General features: G+C 29.7%; 1 protein-coding gene and 1 long non-coding RNA gene across 3 annotated transcripts in view; one reads left to right on the top strand and one right to left on the bottom strand.

Moving 5' to 3' along the window:
- Positions 1-24,444, bottom strand: part of LOC143198605 (proton-coupled amino acid transporter-like protein pathetic) — a 99,592-nt gene that overhangs the window by 41,537 nt on the left and 33,611 nt on the right. The window contains exon 1 of one of the 2 annotated variants that reach the window (XM_076407936.1): positions 15,239-15,380. The exons of the other annotated variant lie outside the window; for it this stretch is intronic. Coding sequence (XP_076264051.1) covers positions 15,239-15,268 — 30 coding nt within the window. The 5' untranslated portion in view covers positions 15,269-15,380. Of the gene's footprint in view, positions 1-15,238; positions 15,381-24,444 lie in introns of those variants that run through there. 2 annotated transcript variants of the gene reach the window in all.
- LOC143198613 (uncharacterized) lies at positions 15,259-17,928 on the top strand. Its single transcript, XR_013006255.1, has 3 exons — positions 15,259-16,129; positions 16,721-17,739; positions 17,802-17,928. It is a non-coding gene; the product is annotated as an uncharacterized LOC143198613 (long non-coding RNA).

The raw sequence follows: 24,444 nt of genomic DNA, 5'->3' as shown, positions 1-24,444 counted from the left end.
TTTCTTCGGTAATGTTTTTAGCAATCCAGTACAAACATCACAAGAAAGTTGAGTTTAGTTAAGTTGTTAAAAATCACATTGTAATAATATGGATAGACATAAACTATATAGTGGCAATCTGTTTGGTTTTATAAACAAACGTTCAACAAAGTACATAAAATCATAGACGTCGTTAGGAATTTGAATTAGGGAAAAACCTACGAAGATAAAACAGTTTACTCAGCTATATTACTAGATTTAAACAAAGTTTGGCATGTAGGATTTATCCAAATAGTGCAGAAAATATGAACAAATTAGCACGCACACATACTTCTAAACTCTTAAATGAGCCAGATTGTTCAGAATGAAACAAGAGGAAGTCAATAAAAGAAGCTAAAATAAGTGAATACAGGGTAATATGCTGGGACTAATCCTTATCAGTGTCAATGCCCAATGTCCAAACAATGTCACTAATAATGTATTAATAAAAAAATGTTTTATGTTATATTTATAAATTATTCATATCGTCAGATGACTTAAAGTGCTGATTTATATAATATTCAATATGATAAGGTTCAAACATATAAAGAAATATAAGAAATAAAACAATATAAAAACATTTAACTTTATCATTTTATTATAGCGACATTTCTTTATTCTTTTTTAATTGCAATGTACTCCATGAATATGTATTTTGCGATCCAGTAAAAACCTGTATATTTCAGTTTAGTAAGATTATCATAACCAATAGAAATTTGAATAAGCGTTGATTATTATTAGGAAATAAACACAATGATGCCTTTGAACTAACCTCCCTCGTAGCAACACCCCGCATACATTTAAACAGAAGAAACTGTCCGTATCGCGTGACCATTTTTAATCAACTGAACGTATTTGTTTTGGAAATAATGTGACTTTGAGATATGTTTGAAGATTAATGAGTGCACTTGTTCCATAGTACTTCCATTGAACAATGATAATTAGCATAGTTTAGATAAAGTGTCATATCGTATTAATTTAATAATTGTTGTCTATTTCAAAACAATTAAAACTACTTCAAAATTCTCTTTATACAAATTGTAATTTAGTGGTGCCATATAAAAAATAATAGTTTTTAACATCATCCTCAATCCATTGTCAGTAGTCTACTTCTCTAGAGTCTCTGCTTCTCTTCTTCATGTAATTTTCAGATCTTCCGCCCATCTTTCACTTCTTCCACTTATTGCAAATATTTGAAACAAATCGCTTCATTTCTAATACAATCTTAGATTACATCAGTCTGTAACAGTGCTCAACTCTCGAAAATGGATGATTTTAGTCATGGCTGTAATTTTTCCTCTTAAAAACGCAAAAACTCCTGCAACTTGGCCTAAACGTCTTACTAGTTTAGCAGTAGATGCCACTTTGTTCTCGCAATTGTATAACGTTGAGATTTACAATAACAGATGATCTGTCATTTGTCAATACTTTTAATTACTTTTAATTTTTATTTGTTATTCCTCAAGTCACATGGTTCTGCAATATGAACTACATCGAAAGTCAAAGTCACAAAATTTATATCATCAAAAATTATCATCATCAAAATATCTTAAGCCCAAAAAACCTGCAATGAACAAGACAACCTTCAAAAAATTGTTTATTCATATATTGCTTTTATATTTGTTTGTTCTAACGTATAGTCTATTCAAAGTTTTTTTGTACATACGTCATCAAGATGTTTAATGTATTGCCTGCCGCAATTTGTAAATTTGTTTTAGAATCAGTCACACTGTCACAATCAGAACCTGTCAAAGTCGTCCGGTTGTCAGACGTATGCAAAATTCTTGAAGGCAAAAGTGAGAAGAGGTTATAACCCTAACATATAAACTATTGAATTTTTATAATTAACTGTCGTTTTTAGATGTACAATAATGTTAAGATAAATTATATTTGATTGATGATTTTGTTCAATTATTTTATTTCGATTAGAATTTTCTTGGATGTCAAGGCCAAACTGAACTAAAACTCAGAGTTGATGCGACAACATTGCGACGTTGCAACAATGACGTATGTACAAAATAACTTTGGACAGACTATATATATCGTCATTTATATCCTTCATCATATTTTGCAGTTCTCACTTTTATAATTCAGTAATTGTCATCTGTATTTAGTAATTTGTTTATTTCAACATGTGAATGTAGGAAATGAGTTACCATGTAAATACGTACATTGGCTATTTGAAGACGATACACAATATAACGTTGGGAAAAGGTAATTTTGGTTTTTCTTACCGGAATTATTTGAAATATCATATATTCAGTAATACTTATTCATTATTTACTATATTTCTTACTTCCGGAATAGGATTATCGAAAATTGTGACTTCCGACTAAGAAATTAGATTTGTTTTGTTCGTGTTCGTATTTGTTTTGTTTGTGTGTAGATTCTTAATTATTTTTTGAAGGAGGTTCAATTTTTCTGTTAAAAGTATTGTATATTTTTCATTTTAATGTTAGATTACTGCCAAGTAAAATTATAGCCCGCATGAGGAAAAATAGGAATAAAGAAACATTGATTGAAAATAAGGAAGGTTTCAGGTCTTGGATACTGGATGCTTTCTAGTCTAGGTGATTTCACAAATGTTCCTATCAAACTAGAACAAAAAATATGCTGCTCTGTTAGGAATTGAATCATCAACCTCCACGTGTGAGCTCAACTTTCTAACCACTACACCATAGACATAGTTATCTACAACGTTTCTGCGACGTCTCATTTGATATGATTAGTGCTTAAAAAGCAAACTGACTTACTTTTACACTGAACTACTTCCGAATGTTCGTCACATCAGTTCAGCAATAACATTATATAGCAATATCTGATTATTTTAGATAAAAAATATGTGAAAACTTTGTACGTGTCTTTGAAATTTGAAAGTTTCCCTCTTTTTTGCCCCTTCACCCTATCAGATCTTGATTTGGTTCAAAAATAAAGAAATTATTTTAAAAATCCGTCCATAATTAACGCAGAAATCGGCGAATATACAGTTTCAGAGTTTCAATTTATGAATCGCTGCTGATACGAAGGAAAATTGAAGATTTTCTGAAAAGAATTATTATGGATGATAATTTAATAACGTAACCTATAACAATAATATGTTAAAAAAGTCTTGGTTGAAGCTAACGGACTTTTGCAAGGTCTGTATTGACCTGCCAAACAAGGTGAAATTTGTTAGAACATTTTTTAAATATTCTCTTAATGGAGTAAAGTTGGCTTCAAAAGAGAGTTATGAAAATCACTTCGCTTAGTTCCTCGTCCATACATTTCAGAAGTATTACAGTGATATCGGATTCTTGATCAATTTTGACAGAAAAGCGACAAGAGGCTTTGAATAACATAAAAAAAAGAAAACATATTTCATTAACCCAATATTCACTTATTGATTGAATAATGATAACTTTATTTAAATTTTATGTGAAAATACCTTGTTATGGCATTGCTGTTATTTGCTTTGTGTTCATTATCATTCTACATAGGATTTCATATATTTTTTCATGAAAATCTTTAATCAAATTAACATTTTACCGCTGAATATGAAAATTTACGTATTACTTAGTATTTTATATCACGAGATGATAATAGAAATGTTTATCATATTGCATTTGAACACGTGTTATATCATAATCGCTTTTTTGGTTATAATAATTAATAAGTTAAATAACAAAGTATTGCGTCAAAACAATTAATATTTATTACGGAAAGTTCTAAATAAATGATTGTTCACAATAACGTAGGGAAAATGTTACGTACATTTAGCTTTTAACTGTTCTCTAGACTTCATTCACTCAAGAAAATCATTCTTAATTACCAGAAGATGGATTACGTCCCAGTCAATTAACCGAGAGTTTCTTAAGACAATAAAGGAATAATTAGTAAAAACAGTTTAACATTTTAATTTGTTTCGAAAATATATTTTTAACGCTTGATTATCTGACTTAATTATCTCTGGAAGCAATAGTTTATATAATTCGATTCAGAACAGAAAACAAACGACGATTGATACAAAAACTGTTCGGAACTATGAAAGGAACGTCCTTCAGGATGCCAGTCTCTTTTTATTTGGTACAGAAAGGGAAAATTCGTAGACTCCTGGACGCCTCAGTGACGTCAAGAGCGTCCCGTTTCGTAATCGAGGTTAGTTACAATCGATGCAAGTCGGAGATGAACCGTTTTGAATGTAAAAAGTTTTGTATCAGTTATATGCTATTTTCATCCCTATTATATTGTGTTTTTAATTAATATTTTGTTCAATATATAGAAACTAGGCATATTATAATTTATTAGAGCTAATTAGATAAAACAGAGTTTTCAAATAACTTGACCATTGAACATTAATAACTTACTTAAAAGAAAATTTGAGTTTAAAAATGCCCCAAAAACAATATTTTAACTGCAATATATTTAAACACAACTTTTTAAAAATAAACACCACAAATTAGTTCTAACACCATATAGCATCGTCTAATGAGTGTGAAAATATTATTTATTATATTAAAAATTAGAAAAAGTTTACTTACTTAAACTTCGAACCCCTTAATTCGATTGTTTAAAAATATATTTTTGCTTTTTTTATATCTATCTGAACTGGATTTACTGTTTAACGTGGGTTCCGAACCAGGGTCCTCGGCAATAAGCCTACCGACTGGCGAGTGACCAACTTAGAAATCATCCCAGAAGACCAGGGACCTGGCCGGTAATCAGGCTGGGCCCTTACCTAGCCTGGTTACTAGCGTGATTGGGATCATTTTCCTTGTCGGATTTAACACTCTTGCCTAGGATAATCACAAATATTAAATAATCATAAACATAAATTTATGACTAGTTATGAAACATGTCCCAGCAGGATTCCAACACGCGACTATCGCAACAGTAGATGGGCCATTCTATCGCCTTCACCACTGCGCCAATCAAGCTGGCTATTTTTGATATTTAAATGTTAGATAATTTTTACAATTTCTAACTCTTCAATCTGTGTTTATTCAAATTCTTCTCTCTTCAAATTAGTGATGTAACAAAATAATTAAAATATTCGTACGATATATATACATAATAACAATACTAATTCTGTAATATGAATTTGGCGATGTTAATTTGTTTGATAGATTCAAAATTAAAATGTTTAGTAATGTTCGGCATGTTATATCGAGGCATTTTCACTCATCTAAAGTTGGAAAAGGGTTAAAAATACCTTTTTTTGTTATAAAACTTCATTGGTCAAGAATCGCTTTGTTCTTATTAGTGTAAGAGTAACTTAGAAGAAATATTGTCTCTGATTTTCATGTTTTACTAAATAACAGTAAGTTATTCAATGTAGTAAATTAACACTAATGTTTGTATCCTACAGTTTTAAAATTATAACGCACTTATTCTACGATAGACATTTTCGGCTTAACATCTACGTCATAGTTTTTAGTGTACTTTTATTAATAACTTCAATGAACTAGATCAAACTCTCTAGAACTGTCTTTAATCTTCTGACTAAGCCATCATTATCTAGGAGCTGGAGAACGTTAACAATGATGTTCTGATGTATTCTTTGTTTATGCCTTTGGGCATAGTCCTTGATAACGCTATCGACTATTTCTAGCCTTGGGTCCTTAAGTAGGTTCTCATTATGACGAATGTACCATGGAGCATCAACAATACCTCACGCCATAGTTCAACACTATAAGTGCACACTGGTTGCAAGACTTGTTGGTAAAGTAAAAGTTTGTTATATACTGACTGAATATCTACCATTATTAACCAGTATGCATTTCTGAGTTTAGCATCAATGGTCGTACCAAGATATTTGTTGATAATTTCTTATGCTTGATTCTTTTGTTGATAAAATCAGTATGCGCTGATTTATGTAAAAAAATAGTGAACATAATTATTAATCGTTTTATTTTAGTTTTTTATTATTAATGTACATAAAAATTGGAAACTATTTGTAAAACTTGTGTTATGCTTTAGAATGAGTTTTCCATTATGTAACGATTTCATTTACATTGTTACCTTTGTTCTATAAATTTTAGACCTTGGTGAATGCATCCCACCCTGTTTCTCACTACAGTTTCCTCGATTCTTATGAAATGTATCTAGGTGGCTATAGATAATGCGTGACTTTATGCTCATATTTGTTCCTAAAACACCAAATCTCTTGCTATAGTTACCTAGAGCTTCACAGTCAGAGTCAGTTTTGTTTATTTTGCTGTGTGTGTTATATTGATATTATATATTGTACTAGGATATGTTGTTTTCAGTTATATAACAAAATGTATTTAATGTAAAATGAATTTATTTAATTTTAATTAATGTGAATTGTAGGTAGTCTTGTTTGACAAACATATTTATTGAAAGAATTATTTTTAGAATTGTTAAATTATTATATATAGTCTATTAAAAAAAATTTTTATTCTAACGTCACCAAGATGTTTAATATATTGCCGGCTGCAATTTGTAAATTCGTTTCAGAATCGGACAATACTTTCCTCCTTATTTTATTCTAGTTAAAAAGAGTCACAATGCTCTCTGATTAGTCCGAACACGTGAATGAATGAACCTGTCAAAGTCGTTCGGTTGTAAGACGTATGCAATTTTCGTTATGCCTATTTCATTAACTCTAACCTATAAACTATTGTGGCTGTGTAATTAAATGTAGTTTTAGATATACTATAATGTTAAAATAAATTATATTTGATAACATTTTTGTTCAATTATTTTATTTATATAAGAATTTTGTTGCAGGTCTAAGCTCAACTGTACTAAAACTCAGAATTGATGCGGATGAACAGTTCTTGACTTTAGTGTCATTGATACTGATCCGAATAATAACAGAATCCTTGAAGATTTGCGACTAATTGTTATCAGTCAGATGGTATTTTTTGGAGAATGTAAAATATCTCCTAAATGATGATATCATATCTAAATTGTAGATTTTGTTTTACTTAAGATGCTATAGTGATTGGTACATTTATCTGATACTTGAATTTGAATTAATTTAGTTCATATGACAAGGTATTTTTGAAATAAACATGGCTGTTAATCTCGATCACAACCAAAATACAGACCGGCCTTCGTTATAAAAATAATTTATTTGTTTGTCAGTTTGCTATCGGCGATTTTCTTACTGAAGTTTGAGGGCGTGTACATTTCGTCATATTCGAATAGTTATAATTAGCGTTGGGAACTATCGACTGAAAACAGTCGAAACAGTCGATAGTTGATAAAATATAAAATAGCGACTGAAAATAGTAATTACAATTTTCAGTCAAATGCACGGTTCGACTGTTTTTTTCCATTATTGATGTCAGACGAAGATGTATGAATTCTTGTCAGTATAAAATGTGAGATAGAAAAGGACGGAGATAAATGCTTGGAGCAGTTAATTTTAAACGTCTTTATGTCCAATGGTAGTATAAGCGAGACAGAGAGGTATATATATTCATTCACGTGATATCTTAAAAAAAGGAATAAAAATTACTAATTTCTATTATCATGTAATAAATAATATAATTTTAAAGGAAGTAGGATTACCTTTATACTGAATATTCTGTGGATGTATAAAAAGGAATGGAATAATAACACCATAAATGTTTTATCCTGTTTAAAAATATTAATTGCTATTTTCAAATGACATTGCATAATAAATATAAATAGTAAAATACAACTTAAATAAAACCAAAAAAATAAAGATTTTCAATAACCATAACTACTAAATAAAATGTAAACGTATACCTAATCGTTAAAAAATCTAATCTATAATGAACCTAAAAATGATCGTACAATAACTACCAGACCCTTTTTAAATAAAAGTTTTTGTATTTTGAACGGAAATATTTTTAAATTACTGTGAATATCATCATGTTCAACTTTTCTCCCGTGAAGCGATTTCTTCTAAAAAACTCTTTCCAGCGGACATATGTTGCGAGTATAGAGGAATATTTTACGTGTAACTGATATAATTCAGGTAGTTTCATTTTATGGGTATGCCAAAAGTCGAATGAAATAGTAGAACCGAAAATGGTAACTAAAAGTAAACGACTGAAACAGTCGATCGTAAATAGTAATAAAATCAGTCAGACCGAAAATAGCGACTGAAAACAGTTACTAGTAAAAACAGCCGAACCAAAAATAGCGACTGAAATAGTGGATAGTAAAAAGTGGTTAATTACTGAACAGCCGATAGTCGATTTCAGTCGATTGTTCCCAACACTAGTTATAATATTAATCAGCGTGTATTATATTTTATTATGCATCATGACAATGAAACATTGGGTGTAATATTTATATATAAAACAAATAAAAATGATTGTCGATTTATATACGTTGATATGTTAGTGAGATAGTTAAAACGAATATGTAAAATACGAATTACAATCGTTTATTATGTGCTTGCATGTGTTCTGGTCATTTTTTTCAATTTAAAATGGTATTTATTAAGAAAAATTCGTACAATTTATATGAATAAAAATATGTCATTTTTAGAACTTTTCCTATTTGGTTCCTTGAACTGGTAATCTGGTGAATACATTTCCTATTCGAGCTGCAATAGTATATTCTCCACAGCTCTTGCAATGTGTGACCGAGAGTTATTATGTGAGATGATGACTGCGTATGTCATTAGTTTCTTCGTTCAATAAATCTTGGATTTGTCTTCTAACACTGACATCAATATCATAATATTTAACCAAAAACGACAATTGAGAAATGAACATCATTACCATAATTTTCTGAAACTGCCTAGTGGCTTCACCTGTAAATTTCTATAAATCAAACAATAAAAGTAATGAAATGACTGTTTCATGATTAGTATCTGTATACAATGAACATAGTTTAGTTATGTCAGAATATATAAACAATCGATTATAGAATATTAAGGCATTACATGTAATTAGGTGAAAAAATGAAGTGTTAATATTAAATAATTTAACCTAATTATTACATCTGACAATATAAATGATTGGACTCAAATTTGGAAAATAAAAATTAATGAAAGTAAATCTGGATGTGCAATTTACGTATAATTAGAGTTCACAAGCGCCAATAAAATATAAATAATACCATAATCACTTCCATATAGCAACAACGCTAAGTATCTCGGAATTAATCTAATAGTGAATCCTCCACAGCTCTTGCAATTTGCGACCGAGCGTTTTTATGTGAGATGATGACTGCGTCTGTTATTTTCTTATTTCTATTTTGGTGTAAACATTGCTGTTGCTCTGAATGAAAAACCAAAACATATCCAACCTTCACTATAAAAATAAATTATCTATTTTTCAAAATTGAAGTCGTTTCGAAGGTGTGTACACTTCGTCGTTCTGAAATAGTAAAAATACTTATTTCCTGTGATGTATCACACGCCAAAAACGTAGAATGTTTATAAATATCCACGTTTCTAGCAAAATAGCTATAATTAAACATATTTTTATATACCGTTTTAATTAATATCACCCTGATTGTTGATTTTGTTTGACAAACATGTTTATTAACGAATCGTCGGTTTGTAATATATTTGATTGTTTCTATTTTGACTTATTGATGGCTTAGTGTAAATTAAATTTCATGGGGGTATATTGGAATACGTCATCATCCTGTTAATTGGTGTTAAGCGACAAACAATCTAATAATGGAGCTATTGTGCAAGTGATCGTGAATCAATTTGCATCGAAGTGTAAGAAATCGTCACAACGTTAATGAAACTTTCTTTGAAATGGGAAAATATCAGTCATTTATCGTTAATATACAATTAGCGGTTTCTGGGTAGTGTTAATGTTACGACAGCAACAGTACTGCTTCTAAATACCGGACGTCATAAGATATTAATTATACACCTCATAGCAAATTTAATTAACAAAAGTATGTTTGTGTTTCTTCGTCAATATACTTGTTTTGATTAGCCATCTACCCATTTAATAACTTATATTCTTATGACTAAATGTGTACAAAATTGTTTTGATAGTAATAATGGTCATAATAAAAATACTTTGAGATAAGCAACCGTTTGAACGACGAGGTAATTGCAAGCCATACTGTGAATATTAGTTAGATACTTTTATTATACAAACAATACACAAAGAAATGTTTACCCTTCAATTTTTCGTATCATTTTGATTATATTTGCATCTCAGATCGAAAAGGTATGTTTTGAGGTTGTTAAAATGCCACTTAATACATTATAATCTCACAGAGTAGAAAAGGTTTTTGGACCTGATAATAGGAAGTAGATCCAAAACTGTTATCCGTATGATATCTGCTAATCAGCAATTTTTATGTTAATAAAAATTAGTTTTTATTGTCAAATTTATATTTGTATTTTTTCTTTAATGGGGCAGTAAAGATATTATTACGTACTATATACTGAAGAATTGTATAATTATATTAGGATTGTTCATATAAAATTTTAGATGCCAATTGATCTACTGTATGAATATGTGGTTATTCTAATTATTATGAAATATCATCTAAGACAGCTAATCGGAAGTTCAGTTATGTCAGAAGATATAAAAATCGATTATAGAATATTAAGGCATTACATGTATTTAGGTGAAATAATGAAGTGTTAATAAGAAATGATCTAACCTATTACATTTGCTATTTTTGTTTTTGGTATTATAATTTGATATTTGCTGATGATACTGCGATTCCTGCTGTAGGGGACAGACAAGTGACAATATAAATGATTGGGCCCAAATTTGGAAAATAAACATTAACGAAGGTAAATCTGTGCATGTGCAGTTTCACCAATAAAATATAAATAATACTATAGTCACTTCCATATAGCAACAACGCTAAGTATCTCGGAATGAATCTTGTTACAAAACTTAACTGGAAGGAACATATTAAAAAAGGAAAGAAAGAGTTTAAATATAGGAAAATATATTGGTTAATTGGAAGAAAATCCCGATAATAAATTGTAGGTTAATCGGCAACGACTAGTAACAATGTAAAAAATTAATTTAAAAAAATTAAATTTTTTGAAAGAATTAATGGTTTTGACATGAAACCCTTAAAATTGCATTTTCACGCATTCATAACTTCTGTTCTTCCGTTTCTAAACTGTGGAAATCTGTTGCTGAAGCCCATAAAACATTTTTAAATAGTTATGATGGTGATTCTGCTTCGTTACATTTAAATTCTTAGTTTTGGTTTGAATGACATAAAAGTTACAGTTTTGATGCCAAGGGCGAAGAACTGTCTAGACGACCAAGTTCGAAAATAAATTGTAAAACTTATTGGAGGAATCCCCAAGCCAAACTCTGAAAGAATCAACTATATTCAGATGATTACATATGATGGAAAATATCCAAAAACAGAGCTACCATCTATCATACAAAATGGCATCATGAATTGACTGAAATTGTTATATCGAATCGTCTCAATGTTTCAATTTTATTGTTTGCCATCAACAAAAGAAAAGTTCCATCCACGAAGGATTAAGCCCATATGATCCATCCATATTGTCATCCAAACGGAATATTCGTAACTAAAAAATCTTGCTGTGCATATTGTGGGATCAGCAATGTGTAGTGTAACATATTACGGCCTGCTAAAGCCGATGAAACTGTTAAGGCAGATGGTTAACGACGTCAATTGAACAAATTTAATTACTTATTGTTGCCAAAAAGACCAGCAATATAGTGAACAGACCCAAAATAATCCTCTTTAACATGTTGTAATTTGGAGAGTCAATATAAGAATCTGAAACTAACATAGCTAACTAACCCATAAGTACAAGGGTAAGGTAGACAGATCCTGAGTAAGGGCATTATATAATATGCAAAATATGTGAGGAAATAATTGAATAGTTTACTTGCAGCTGTACATCGTTTCTTGTATATTTATGCTTGTTACTATAATAAATCGGCGATTATATAAAAAATATTCTATAGAAAATAAAAAAGGACCTGTAGGAATAACGGAGAAAAAAAATCGATAATAAATAAGATAATGATTCCATTCCAGGTACGTATTACGCTATAACGGAATAAATAAGGCATTTGTATAATCAGTGTTGCTATTTCCAGTTGACTCCAAGAAAAAGAATTTGAACAAAAATACACGGTACGAAGACTTATAAATAAAACCCCAGTATTCGCGAAAAAATAAAATGCCAAAAGAGCATGCGAGGGAAGGTGGAAATAAATGTCCTACAAGATATAACAAGGTCTAGAGAGGTACATTTATTGGACTGGGAATTGAAATTGAAATAGTAAAGATAGTTATTGCAACGATTATTATGTACATATTTTATCTTAAAACTTTTTTTGTGTTAAAAATTTAAGTTTGTTTATTTTTATTTTTTTTAATGAGTTCTTTACTTATTTTTTGAAGTCGGTTCAATTTCTTTGTTAATTTTTTTTTCTCTTTTGTGTTAGATATTAACTCAATATATTACGCAGGTATTTTATGAAGTATTACAATGGATAGCCCAAGTAAAAGTACAGCCCGTATGAGGAAAAATAGGAATAAAGAAACAATAATTGAAAATGAGGAATGTTGAGGCCCTGGGATCTGCTACCTAGTCTAGGTGATTTCACAAATGTTTCAATCAAACTAGAACAAAAAAGTTACTGCCCTATTAGCAATCGAACTCGCGACCTTTGCGTGTAAGCTTAACGTTTTAACCATTACACCATATAAACAGTTGGGTATAACTTTTCGATAACTTCTCACATGATATGGTTAGTGTTTAAAAAGCAAACTGAATGGCTTTTACACTGATTACACCGATTTTTCCTCACATCAGTTCAGCAAACGTTATATACAATTACCTGATTATTTCATTACATTTTGATTATGGTTGTTTAAGAAATGTTAAGATGCTGCTAAATTGTTAGTTTTTGAAGAAAATTAGTTCTAGAATTTAATGAACAAACTAGTAAATAAAATAATCCATGTTAAAAACCAATAGTTACTTTAAAAGCAATATTTTCGTGCTAATTTACTCCAAATAATAAGGCAGTGTTTCAGTAATATCGTGAAATAAAATCAAAACACGATATCAATCTCCATTGACAATACTGTTTTATTATTTTTAGGTAAGGAAGAAGCACCAATTAAGCTGTGAACTTTAATTAACAGAATTAACGATTTGTGACGCTGTATAAAACTGAATGAGACCAAAATTGTACGTAGCAATTAGATGTATTAAAGAATCATATTATTTTTGTCCAATTTTGTAGCTCTTTAATATAAATCATGGTAAAATTTAGATATTCATTATTTAAAAAGGTAATGGTTGTATGTACGAAATTCAATGCTGTCAGCGTATAGAAAATTCTTTTTCATTCAATTTTATTAGATATATGACATCTAGCTGTGCAAATACGTAATGGTTACTCTAAATATAGTGGTGATGATATACAGTGGAGAAACGATATCATTATGTTAATGTTGTTTCCAAACTCTTCTCACTTCTCACCGTCACCACAAAGAAGATAAGTAAGTCCATACGATATTTTTTTATTGGAATAAATTGTTATTAATTGAGCAGATAATGATGACTGAATGATTAGAGTATATATAATTAAGATTAATATTTTATGAAGTTAAGTTATAGGGCATGGAAATTATATGATAAAAATAAACTGTTTTGTAATAAAATAGTGTTGATAAACATCTGACTATATTGCTGTTATGTTGTAAGTTATTTCATAAAGCTAACTGTAGGAAACGCTATCGGATTATCGATTTTTCTTGATGATAGCGCATATTATTCTTGTTTTTACCTATAAATAGGTGGTTTCATCTAGTTTGCTAGTAGTAATACGGTAATATCTCCTTTATTTGAGAGTTATAATAAATTTGTATTGGAAGTGTAAAAATCAATAATATAAAAGAATGTTATTAAGTGTTTTTGTTGTTAAAAAGAGTTTATTTGAAATACTATTTTAAACATATCGCTAGATACTACTTTTATTCGTCTTTCATATAATATGTGATTCCTGAATGGGAAGAAATGTTCATTTTTACCGCGTACGTCATCGATTCGAAAAGGCGTGTACTCTGATGGAGTCAGATATGGAAAGTGCGGCGGGTACAATAAAACTTCCCATCCAAGTGATTTCAACACTTCTTTGATTGTTATCATGTCTTTGAGCGTACTATGGACTTTTCGATTAATGCGTAGTTCAAATTAATGGGTTATTATAGGTAGCGATCAGTATTAACTGTTCTTTCAGGTTTTAACAGCTCATGATATACCACTCCTCCTTTATTCGTTTAGAACTTATAATTTGAGCATTTCTCAATATTTCATTGATCGGCTTTGAAGCAGCTTTGTAGTGTAATTGATCACAATAAAATATCGAGAATAAAAAAATATATTAGGGAGTAGATATTTTGTTTATTTTATATTTTTTATTATTTGTTTATTGCATATTAGTCAATATTTATTTATCATTCCTAGAGCCTCTAGAGATTTGACTACTGCTGATGAACTCCCAATGATTCAAATAATTTCTGAAGAGTTAATTGATATTGTGTAAAGTATCTGCACAGCAATGTCAATCCTATAATGTTGAGAGATACTAAATCATTTTCTAGCAAATATTCTGTAAATACATAGGTTTTGTGATACGCAATATATGGTGATGATAAGAAAAACAACAAATCAAAGGTTTATTCAGTCCTAATATTCGAGAAATGGCCACTAAATTTTAATTTATGAGTTAATGGTGAAGCCAAATTTCAGCACAACAGTTACGTCATCAACATCGATAACTAAATTAATGGGTAAAATAATAAACCAGTTTAAGGAGGATAGTGAATATGAAAAGCTGAAAACCGATGTCATCGATATGCTTCATATCCAACTTAGCAACGAATCGTTTACAAGCTTTCAATGCAGTTAATATCAATGTCCTCTAAAACAGTTTAATAACGGTGCAAGTCTCAAAGTCCGAGTCGAATAGATTCAATAAAAAGTGACGTTTCACGCTCGATGATTTCGAATAAATAGATTTCTAATAGGTTTATGTTCGGATTTTCGTGTTCGAAAGTTAGTGAATGCAAAATATACTATTTAAGCCTGTTAATAATCAAGAATGATAAAATACTGACCATAAATGCTCCTAATTTCATTTTAAAACTACAAGGCGCTCAATACAAACATGTCAGTGTCAAAATTGATCGGGTTTTAAATTAAAACTCACTTCTTATTAACATTAGGATAAATACAACGGCGTCAGCAATAAAAATTGTAAATCGTTCACCGGAAACATTGAAACAGTACCTTTTTAACGGGTATCTCCTGCAGTTCCATGGTGGCCTGCGTCTGGATCGGAGGTAGAATAGACGCTCGTCACCCTAACCTCACTGTGACGCGCGCCGTACACGGTTTCGCTTCGGGGGAGGCGGAAACAAATGAAAGACGGACCGAAAAGGGTCTGGACAAGTAGGGCCGGTCTGGATCACGCGAATCGCACGCCGTTTCCTACCGCAAGAACATTGCCAAACGACTAAATTTAAATGTCCACCGGCGTCGACTGATCATTTTAGATTCGGACGCGTCTAATATTAGACACGTGAGACCCTAATCATAATGGTCTTGGCCGTTTATGCAATACCACCGATCTGTTTTGTTCCTGACCGACTCTGGACGGTTATTCCGGGGAGAGGCGATTGTGTACGTCACGAACCGTCAGCCTTAATACGTTTTGTGTTTTGTTTTATATCGTCACTATGGAATTTTCCAGATTTCTTCGGAAAAAGATTAAATTTAATTAAAGTAGTTTTAGGATGAAGTCAAAAATGAAAAATAACTTCAATACACTCGTTGATCTGCAATTTACTACCTCATTCGTCGCCCATACCTTTATTTGTGTTTCACTGTTTGGCGGGGTGCAACTTGTATAGTTTTGAGCTTAATATCAGTAGAATAAAATCACATCTGATGAAAATCATAACATTGCATACTTATGGCTAATGAAATCTGTTAAAAAATGGAAAAGTAACTACCGGCAAGCCAGGTAAGTTCTTGGAATCTATGATTCGTCTGTTGGTGGGCTACAAAGTACTATCTCTTTTCTGGGAATTACCTTTTTTTCATTATTACTTTGGCGGACTGTAACTTGTATGGTTTTGATGGTAATATCAGTATAAAATCACATATGGCCTATTCAAAGTTTTTTTGTGCCTACGTCATCAAGATGTTTAACGTATTGACTGTCGCAATTTGTAAATTCGTTTTAGAACCAGAAAATATTTTACTTCTCATTCTATTCTAGTTAAAAAGAGACACGATGCTGTATGATCAGTTCGAACGCGTAAACGAATGAGACTGTCAACTTGGACCGGTTGTCAGACGTATGCAAAATTCTTAAAAGCAATAGTAATGAGAGGTTATAACTAACTCTAACCTATAAACTATTGTGGCTGTATAATTCATTGTAAAACTGTGTGTTAAAATAAATTATATTTAATAGTAATTTTGTTCAGTTATTTTATTTAGATTAGTATTTTGTTGTATGTCAAAGTCAAACTGAACTAAAACTCAGAGTTGCTGCGGCAACATTGCGACGTTTCGATGTCTATAACGTATATACGAAATAACTTTGAATAGAGTATATGTATGTATCAAATCATAATATTTCATACTTAATGGCTAACTAAACCTATTTAAGAAATGGACATATGCTTTGATGTTTCAGGAAAAATCTCACTATAAGTAGGAGCGTTTTCTTGATTAAAAAGTATTTTAAATTGTATTGGTTAGGGAAAGCGTCTAATGATGATTGTGATGTTCCTCAAACCAAAATTGAACCTTTTTTTCTGTGTGTATGAGTGCATTAACATCTTGGAATGTGACATTGTATGGTAGTAAAATGCTGGACATGCATGTAGGTAAAAATGTGTGGTTATTTAATAGCATTTTGTCTTTAGAATATGTTAGATTAATTTTATTAATGTTACTATCATTGTCCATATTGTGACCTAATTAAAATGTACATATACATTTTACACATGACACTATATATGACTCAAAATTAACTCGCAGCATTACTAAATTACCTTAAAATAAGAACTAAGTATGAAATAAACCAAATTTGCCGCTATCTAGACGAGACATAATAAAAGTGAATATTAATGATGTTGGGTAAGTGTTGCAAAATGGAGAGAAGTCCCGAAAATAAAATAATACTGAGCCAAAACTCTCATTTAATGCTTCACAAGAAATCGCACGAATTAATTGTGCCGCGGCAATTCTGATTTTCCGTCAAAATTACAATTTTATATATACCTAATTTATTCTTAAATCATTATAATTATTATGCTTTACGCATTCCAGGGAATTTTATTTTAATAATTGAGATTATATTTTAATTTAGTGTGGATTTAATGTAGAATGCTAATTTTAGATTTGGCAGGCCGCATTCCAACTTTCACATAGTAATTCAACTAATACAATGAATGAATTGTGCGGTTATGAAGTTATTTGGTGAATTGATACGATTTTATTTAAGTACGTTAATACCGTGCAAGAAATAATTATAATTTAATAATGATCTAAAAACTTCTTTCAATTTCAGTGGTATTTAAATTGTATAGATTTCGTATTGTTTTCTTTCAGATATGATTCAGAAAGAAATTCTAGAATATTTAGAAAAGAACTCACAGGAAACATTTTCCTAACAAACAAACTCCTTATCGTAATTTCTTATTCATCTTCGATATCACTATTTTCACTCGCCATTATTAGAGGCACTATAATACTTACGGAAATATATAACACTGGTAAAATTTAATATTAATTTTATTTATTATCAATATATCACTTCTTGAGATATATTAATGAGACAAAAGTCAAGTTTTTATTTTAATGTCCCTTTAACTCTTATTAAGTATTCATTACCATCTAAAATTGACTGATTGATTGATTTCCCTAGTGCAGAGTGTATATTATGCTTATCAAGTCACTGTTTGCTGTTAAAAGTATTTAGAAATAATATTTAATTCACACACAAATTAGGTATTTTTGACTATTTTGATATATACTGTTTGAAAGTATCACGAATTGCAGGCTAGTTGGCAAATACTATATGAAAACGTCTTTGGTTGTAAAAGAAAATAAAATTAAAGAGTAAAAAATACAGAAAAGTAAAAGTGGCTGCAGCCTGGATTAATATTAAAAAACAGGAGATATATTAAGGAGTTATTGCCCAAATAAATTTTGATTTTAACAAGTTAAACACAATTTTATAAAAATGTTAAAAATTATCATCCTTCAAAAAATTTAATAAAAACCTTTTTTAAACTTTTATGTTGTCAGTATTTCTCTTAGGGTTAAAAATAGTTTTCCATAGTTCAAGAGAATGGTTTAAAAACAAATTTAGATTTTTAACAAAAAAAAAGGTTTTTAAATCGTTGTAATAACTAAATAAAAATAAACAAAAAACTTATTTAATACATTTACACAATTTAGATTAATATGTTACCTACCTAAACCTATTTATCTATTTACAGTTTTATTTTAACTACTACCACCTGATAACTTTGAAGTTAGTGCCGAGCAAGAAATTACATTTGTTTTGTTCGAAATTTAATTTTCTGTATATGACTCAGTTGGTGGTAGTTAAAATAAAATTGTAAATAGATAAATATATTTAGGTACATATTAAGCTAAATTGTATGTATATAGTGGAATATAAAATACGTGTAGAAGGTAGATTAAATAAGTTTTTGTTTTTTTTAGTTATTATATCGACTATTATATACATATAATAAGTTTGTTATATAATAAGTTTGTTTATTCTTTAATTTTTAGTGAGTTGCTTACTTATTTCTTACTAAGTCGGTTCAATTTTTGTTAAAAATAGTAATAAAGAAACATTGATTGAAAATAAGGAATGTTTCAGGCCCTGGGGTCCGCTACCTAGTTTAGGTGATAACTTGATTCGAATGGGACTACCTCCGAAGTGCACTATTTGGAATAAAAAAAGAATTTTGAAAATCGGTCGGTTATAATTGACAGAGAACTCGGTGAACATACATTAAAAAAAATACACAACCAAACATAGAACCTCCTCTTTTTCATAACATAAAGTGCTCAATTATATGGTCTAACTTGAGAACTACTTTGATAGATTATTACTAATTATTACCAATGACTCTAACATATAGTTATGTCAATGATCAGTTGTTTTCATGCCATGCAAATTAACATATTCCTTCAAACCTAGCCAGGAGTCTTACTAGATCAATACGCTGTTGATTGTTAAAAAAATGAAAAACCTGTTCAATATCTGTTACCACTTAATTAGACTCAATATCACCATTTGGCATCAAAAAATTCTATTTCAAGTTTCATCAATTCAATTTTCGACCTAATATTTAACCATTTAAGTTGTATTACAACATTATTCATCCCATTTATTAAACTTAAATCACCAGTTATGTTTAAATCGCCAATGCATTTTTATATTGTTGAAATAATTCATCATATTAGCATTACCAATCAATACCTTTTCTTGTGCTTTATTTTATCAATATTACATCAAGTACCAGACGAATAGCGCTAACTGTAGACTAAATGTTGATGAAAAGATTTAAATGAAACATGAAATAAAGATTAAATAATTCAGAAAAGTACAATTTCATTGTTAGAATATTGTTTTCTTATTTATGAAACGCTGAACAACTGAATTTTTATCGCAAAAGTTCAAGTTCTTGACCCAGCAGTAAATACATATTGTTAAACTAATCACCGATTTGGAATAACTTTTGGCAACCGTTCCAACATGAGTGCCAAAAGAACATTAATGAGCTTTATTATACTAGATCTTTTTTGTCCTGATGGCAGTAAAAAATATCAAGAACGTCATATAGTTTTAGTTTAGTTTACTTTGATATGTATTACGTCTTATTTCTAGCTATTTATGTGTGTGTGTGTGTGTGGGATTTGGGGAGGCCACGTGATAAATTAAACGATAATGATTGTTTGTGGTTAATTTAGTTATTTTTCAAATTTACTTTAACCATTTTGAAGGATTCCCCCATATATAGAGTTTTGACACATTTATTCAATTCAATTTCTGGAATAAACCTTCTTACAGTTGGGATTAATCTCCATTGACTTAAGAGTTAAGTTTAGGTTCTAATCAAAGGTTCTAGATAACTTTTTTTATTAATATTTATTGGTAAGATCTGGGATAGACAAAATAAAAAAGTAACACTATTTTACACGAGTGTTGTGTTGATGTTTATTAATCACGTCCTGTTCATCCACTGTCACATATCGATGCAATCATTTCGATTTGTTACCTTTAATCATGGTCAAATACTGCTCAAAAAATGTTATTTTGTTATCTATACGATGTTAACAACTTCCCTTTTCGATCATTCAAAATGATTTTGTGGATTTTTTTTGATATTTTCCGGTGTTACCACCTCATTTGGACGTCTACTGCGTTCTACATCATCGGTGTCTCTACGACCACATTTGAAGTTAGCAAACCAACTTTTTATTGTTGTTTCTGATGAAGCGGGCTCCTTATAACTCTATTCAAGCCATTGCTTCGCTTAAACGGCATTTTTGACATCAAGAAGCCGTGCAACAAATTTAAACACAACAAAACAAAATAATTGTCACTCTTAACACAATAACTCACAAACTTATGTGCACTTAAGTGCTTCATGCCGTTCCGTACTATATTTCAAATAAAGTGATACAACGCGATATTCCTCTTGAACATACAACGAGTGTAATTCAACGCGTTTGTGTGAAGTACTTCGAAAGAGTGTCAGTACATCCCTACATAGTCGCTAACCAGCTAAATAAGCGAAGTGCGTAGACTAAAACGTTTAACACCGCCTGATCTGATTACTGGACATATATAGACTTTAGAATAATTAATTAAGATATTATTTTATACAGGAGATCGCTTAATGAAGTGATTTTCTACATGCCATGTAGATATAATATAGACATAAGAAATACTTATTGCCTATAGGGCAGATTGTGGAATCACAAAGAGTGAAAAAAAAGTTCATTCTAAAAACTATTGAGATGTATGTAAGGTAGTTGTCGGTTTTATTTTACTTTACTGTAGCTACCATTCAATGCATGTAAGATTTCTTTGCATCTGTATGGATGTAATTACGCATACTACACAACAAAATATTAATTGTGTAAATATTTGCATTTGAATCAAGTGTATGAGGATAGAATAAGTACTAACGTTGTTGGAAATTATATGGTAAGTAAATCAGGTGAAAATTAAGTCAGAAAGTAGAAAATAAATTCCTCCAGTTTTCTAACCTACTTGAAATTTAATTAGCGCTTTTATTTAATTATTTGAACTACAAAACATATTCAATATACCTCAACGAATCAAACTCAATTCCAACGAATTTCTAAAAATGTTTCTTTATATTTTAAACATACCAGTACAACTAAAATTGACAACCGGTAACGAGGCATCTAGTAACAAGTAAAGAGGAATTAACAAAGGTGACCCTTTCCAGTACCAAAGATATCGGTTTCACATTGGAATGTATATTAGGAGACAATCTTTAAAGGAATTTCTTAGAAAAACCCGCACCATTCACATCTTTAACCTGTGTGGTTAATATTTATGAATTACCATTGATAAAAAATGTGTTGAAACACTGTTGTCAAGTAGTTACACAATATGGGCAGTGTTATAAATGAAATATAAGTGATTGTTGAAAAGCATTTTTGTATCAAAATGTTTATAGTTTCAGTGAGTTGTATTGTTTGTATAAAATGTTTTCTATCAATTTTTACACACTTTTCTAACCAAAAATTTAAAAAAGTGTTTTGAACACGTTTATTTTGAAATATGCAATTTCTTGTTAAAAATAAATAAGTTGTTATAGAAAATGTCAAAAAGATAAAAAATAAATAATATAAAGGGTGAAGTGGGTAAATACAGAGAACATTTTATTTTCCTGCAGTATTAATGACGTAGGTGTTTCTGGTTGATTAACTGGGAATTCCTTAAGTGGTATAATTAAGTTTTCGTCTTTTTGCAGCAACATATAATTGACATGGACGGATTTAGAGCTATTAAATTGTATTTCCTAGTCTTGTTGACTGTCACTTGTAGTTTTTCTATAGCTCTATATAGATATGTATATATTTTGTCATAATGATTGTCACCTACAAATGTTCTGTAGTACTATTTCTTGAATTGTTAGGATATTGTCAAGTTATAACTGCTAAAGTCCAGCCGAAATTCGTTTAAAAAGTGAGAATACCTCTTCTTTTAATTTTTTTTTCGATACGAAGATACGACTCCAGAAAAAAAACAACAACAAAACGCCAAAAAGTGGCCCTAAAAGCTGCCCTAAAAAATTATTAATATTAATTTTAATTACTACTTTTATTACATGTAATTTACTTTTCATACGATATATATTAACATAAAATGAATGCAGGTGTATGAACATAGAGATAAAACAGGTTTAATTTGTTATTAAAGATGTTTTGAACAGAATATCCTTGAACATGACACTTGGCAACATTGTCTAGTAAAAGTTAGGCTCCGAACTAATATCAGTCAAATCAATTTTCAGATTAGGCTCAGGTAGAAGTCACGGGAACTACTGAGTGTATACCTCAGTCGCTTTCATTAGGTTACTACAGTGTCCGCGGACATTCCAGAACTAACACCATTTTCTTATGTTGAAGGTCATCATCCCATGTTATTTTTTTCATTATTAACTAGTAAAATTAACACATTACATATTCAAATTATAAATCCGTTATATTTCATAAGGAAGGAAAATAAATATTCTTTGTTGCGTTGGTTTACATAAATTATTTCCTTAATCTCAATAATGGTTTTAAAATATTTCGCTTGCAGTAAGAAAGCCTTAGTTCCTTCCTGAATATAGTGTTACAAATATATGTGTAGAAGTATCCTTCGCTCATTTGAATCGTAGTTATTTAATGAAAATAATTTGTTAACCGTTTATTATTATTATTATTTTGATAATATTATAATTATGTAGCTAAAATAATATTGTAAATAAATAAATAGGTTTAGGTAGGTATTAAGCTAAATTGTGTATATATAGTAGAATATAAAATATGTGTAGTAGATAGGTTAAATAAGGTTTTTGTTTATTTTTATTTGGTTATTAAGATGATTATTATGTACATATTTTGTATTATTTAATTATTCTTTACCTTTTAGCGAGTTCCTTATTTAAATTTTGAAGTCGGTTTAATTTTTTGTTAAAAATATTTTTAACTCTTATTCTATTTTGTTACTCAACAAATCAGTTACAGCATGAATTACTTATCTCTAATATAATATTATGGGTGTTTAATACGAACTACCTAACAGCTTGTAGCTGCTTATCTGAATAATGTACTATATATTTTCTGCGTTACATAAAATTTAATTTTCTTTGCAAATAATAAAATATGTTTAGAAGAAGATTAATTAATATAGTTATAAAGAGCGTAATAACATATATTGATATATATTATTATCGTTATTATGTGTTAATATTCTTTAAGTAGATTTATAAGCAATGACCAATTTATAACATACACTCACATACCTTTATGTCTGCCAAATTTGCATATTCATAGTCTTCGTCGTGGGTAGTTGTGTGTTATATTTCAGACAGATCTTTTCTCTTTTAATATTCCACATGCCAAGGACGTTTTTATAGCGGTTTCCTATTAAATATTAACAAATCCGAGTTGACTTTGCTATTGTGTGAAAATAAATTCATTTGTAGGATATAGTATTTAATTTGAAATAATTTGACTTTTATTATAAAATATTAAAACATCTATTGCTGTTAATAATAGTCTTCTAACCTTTGACACACTATTTCCACTTGAGTGAGAATGTGATGTATAAATATGTCCTGTAGATCAAAACAAGTGATAGACTGAGGCAGCTATGTCTGATACAGTACAATATGAGCCAAAGTCACAATGATCAACTATTATTTTAAATTAATTTTTTTTTATTTATTTTAGTGACATTTGAAAATATTTCTTTATTTTTCGTTATATGTCTAGGTCTATTTTTTACAATATCATGATGATCATGTGATTTTACGTCAATGTTAACGTGCCTTATACGAACTATTTAGCAGCTTGTACCTGTTTATCTGAATGAATATGTTCCTTGGATTAAATTGTTTGTTAATCAAAATTATACTTTTAATTTCTATATTTCTATTTGCAAAAATAAGTTAATTTTACATATAGTTGCCATGTTATATTGGTGTCATTATAGGTAAGAAAAGCTGTTTTTTAAGATGACAAATGGCAGTGAAATGCTTGGTTGTAAATGTGGTCAAATTTGCTTCCTAAAATTCAAACCAACTGCTCTCGCATGCCCGGTTACTTGGCCAGGTATAACCAGATATTAAGAAGATTAAGAATGCTATAAATATCAAATTTAACATTTTCTGTTTATATTTTTTCAGTATTGCTTTTTTTATTGATAT

Source organism: Rhynchophorus ferrugineus, unplaced genomic scaffold, assembly GCF_030347505.1.
Source record: "Rhynchophorus ferrugineus isolate W39M unplaced genomic scaffold, kcgeb_rfMv2 rfM6, whole genome shotgun sequence".
Lineage (NCBI taxonomy): Eukaryota > Metazoa > Arthropoda > Insecta > Coleoptera > Curculionidae > Rhynchophorus > Rhynchophorus ferrugineus.
This window is presented reverse-complemented; position numbering and strand designations above follow the sequence as displayed.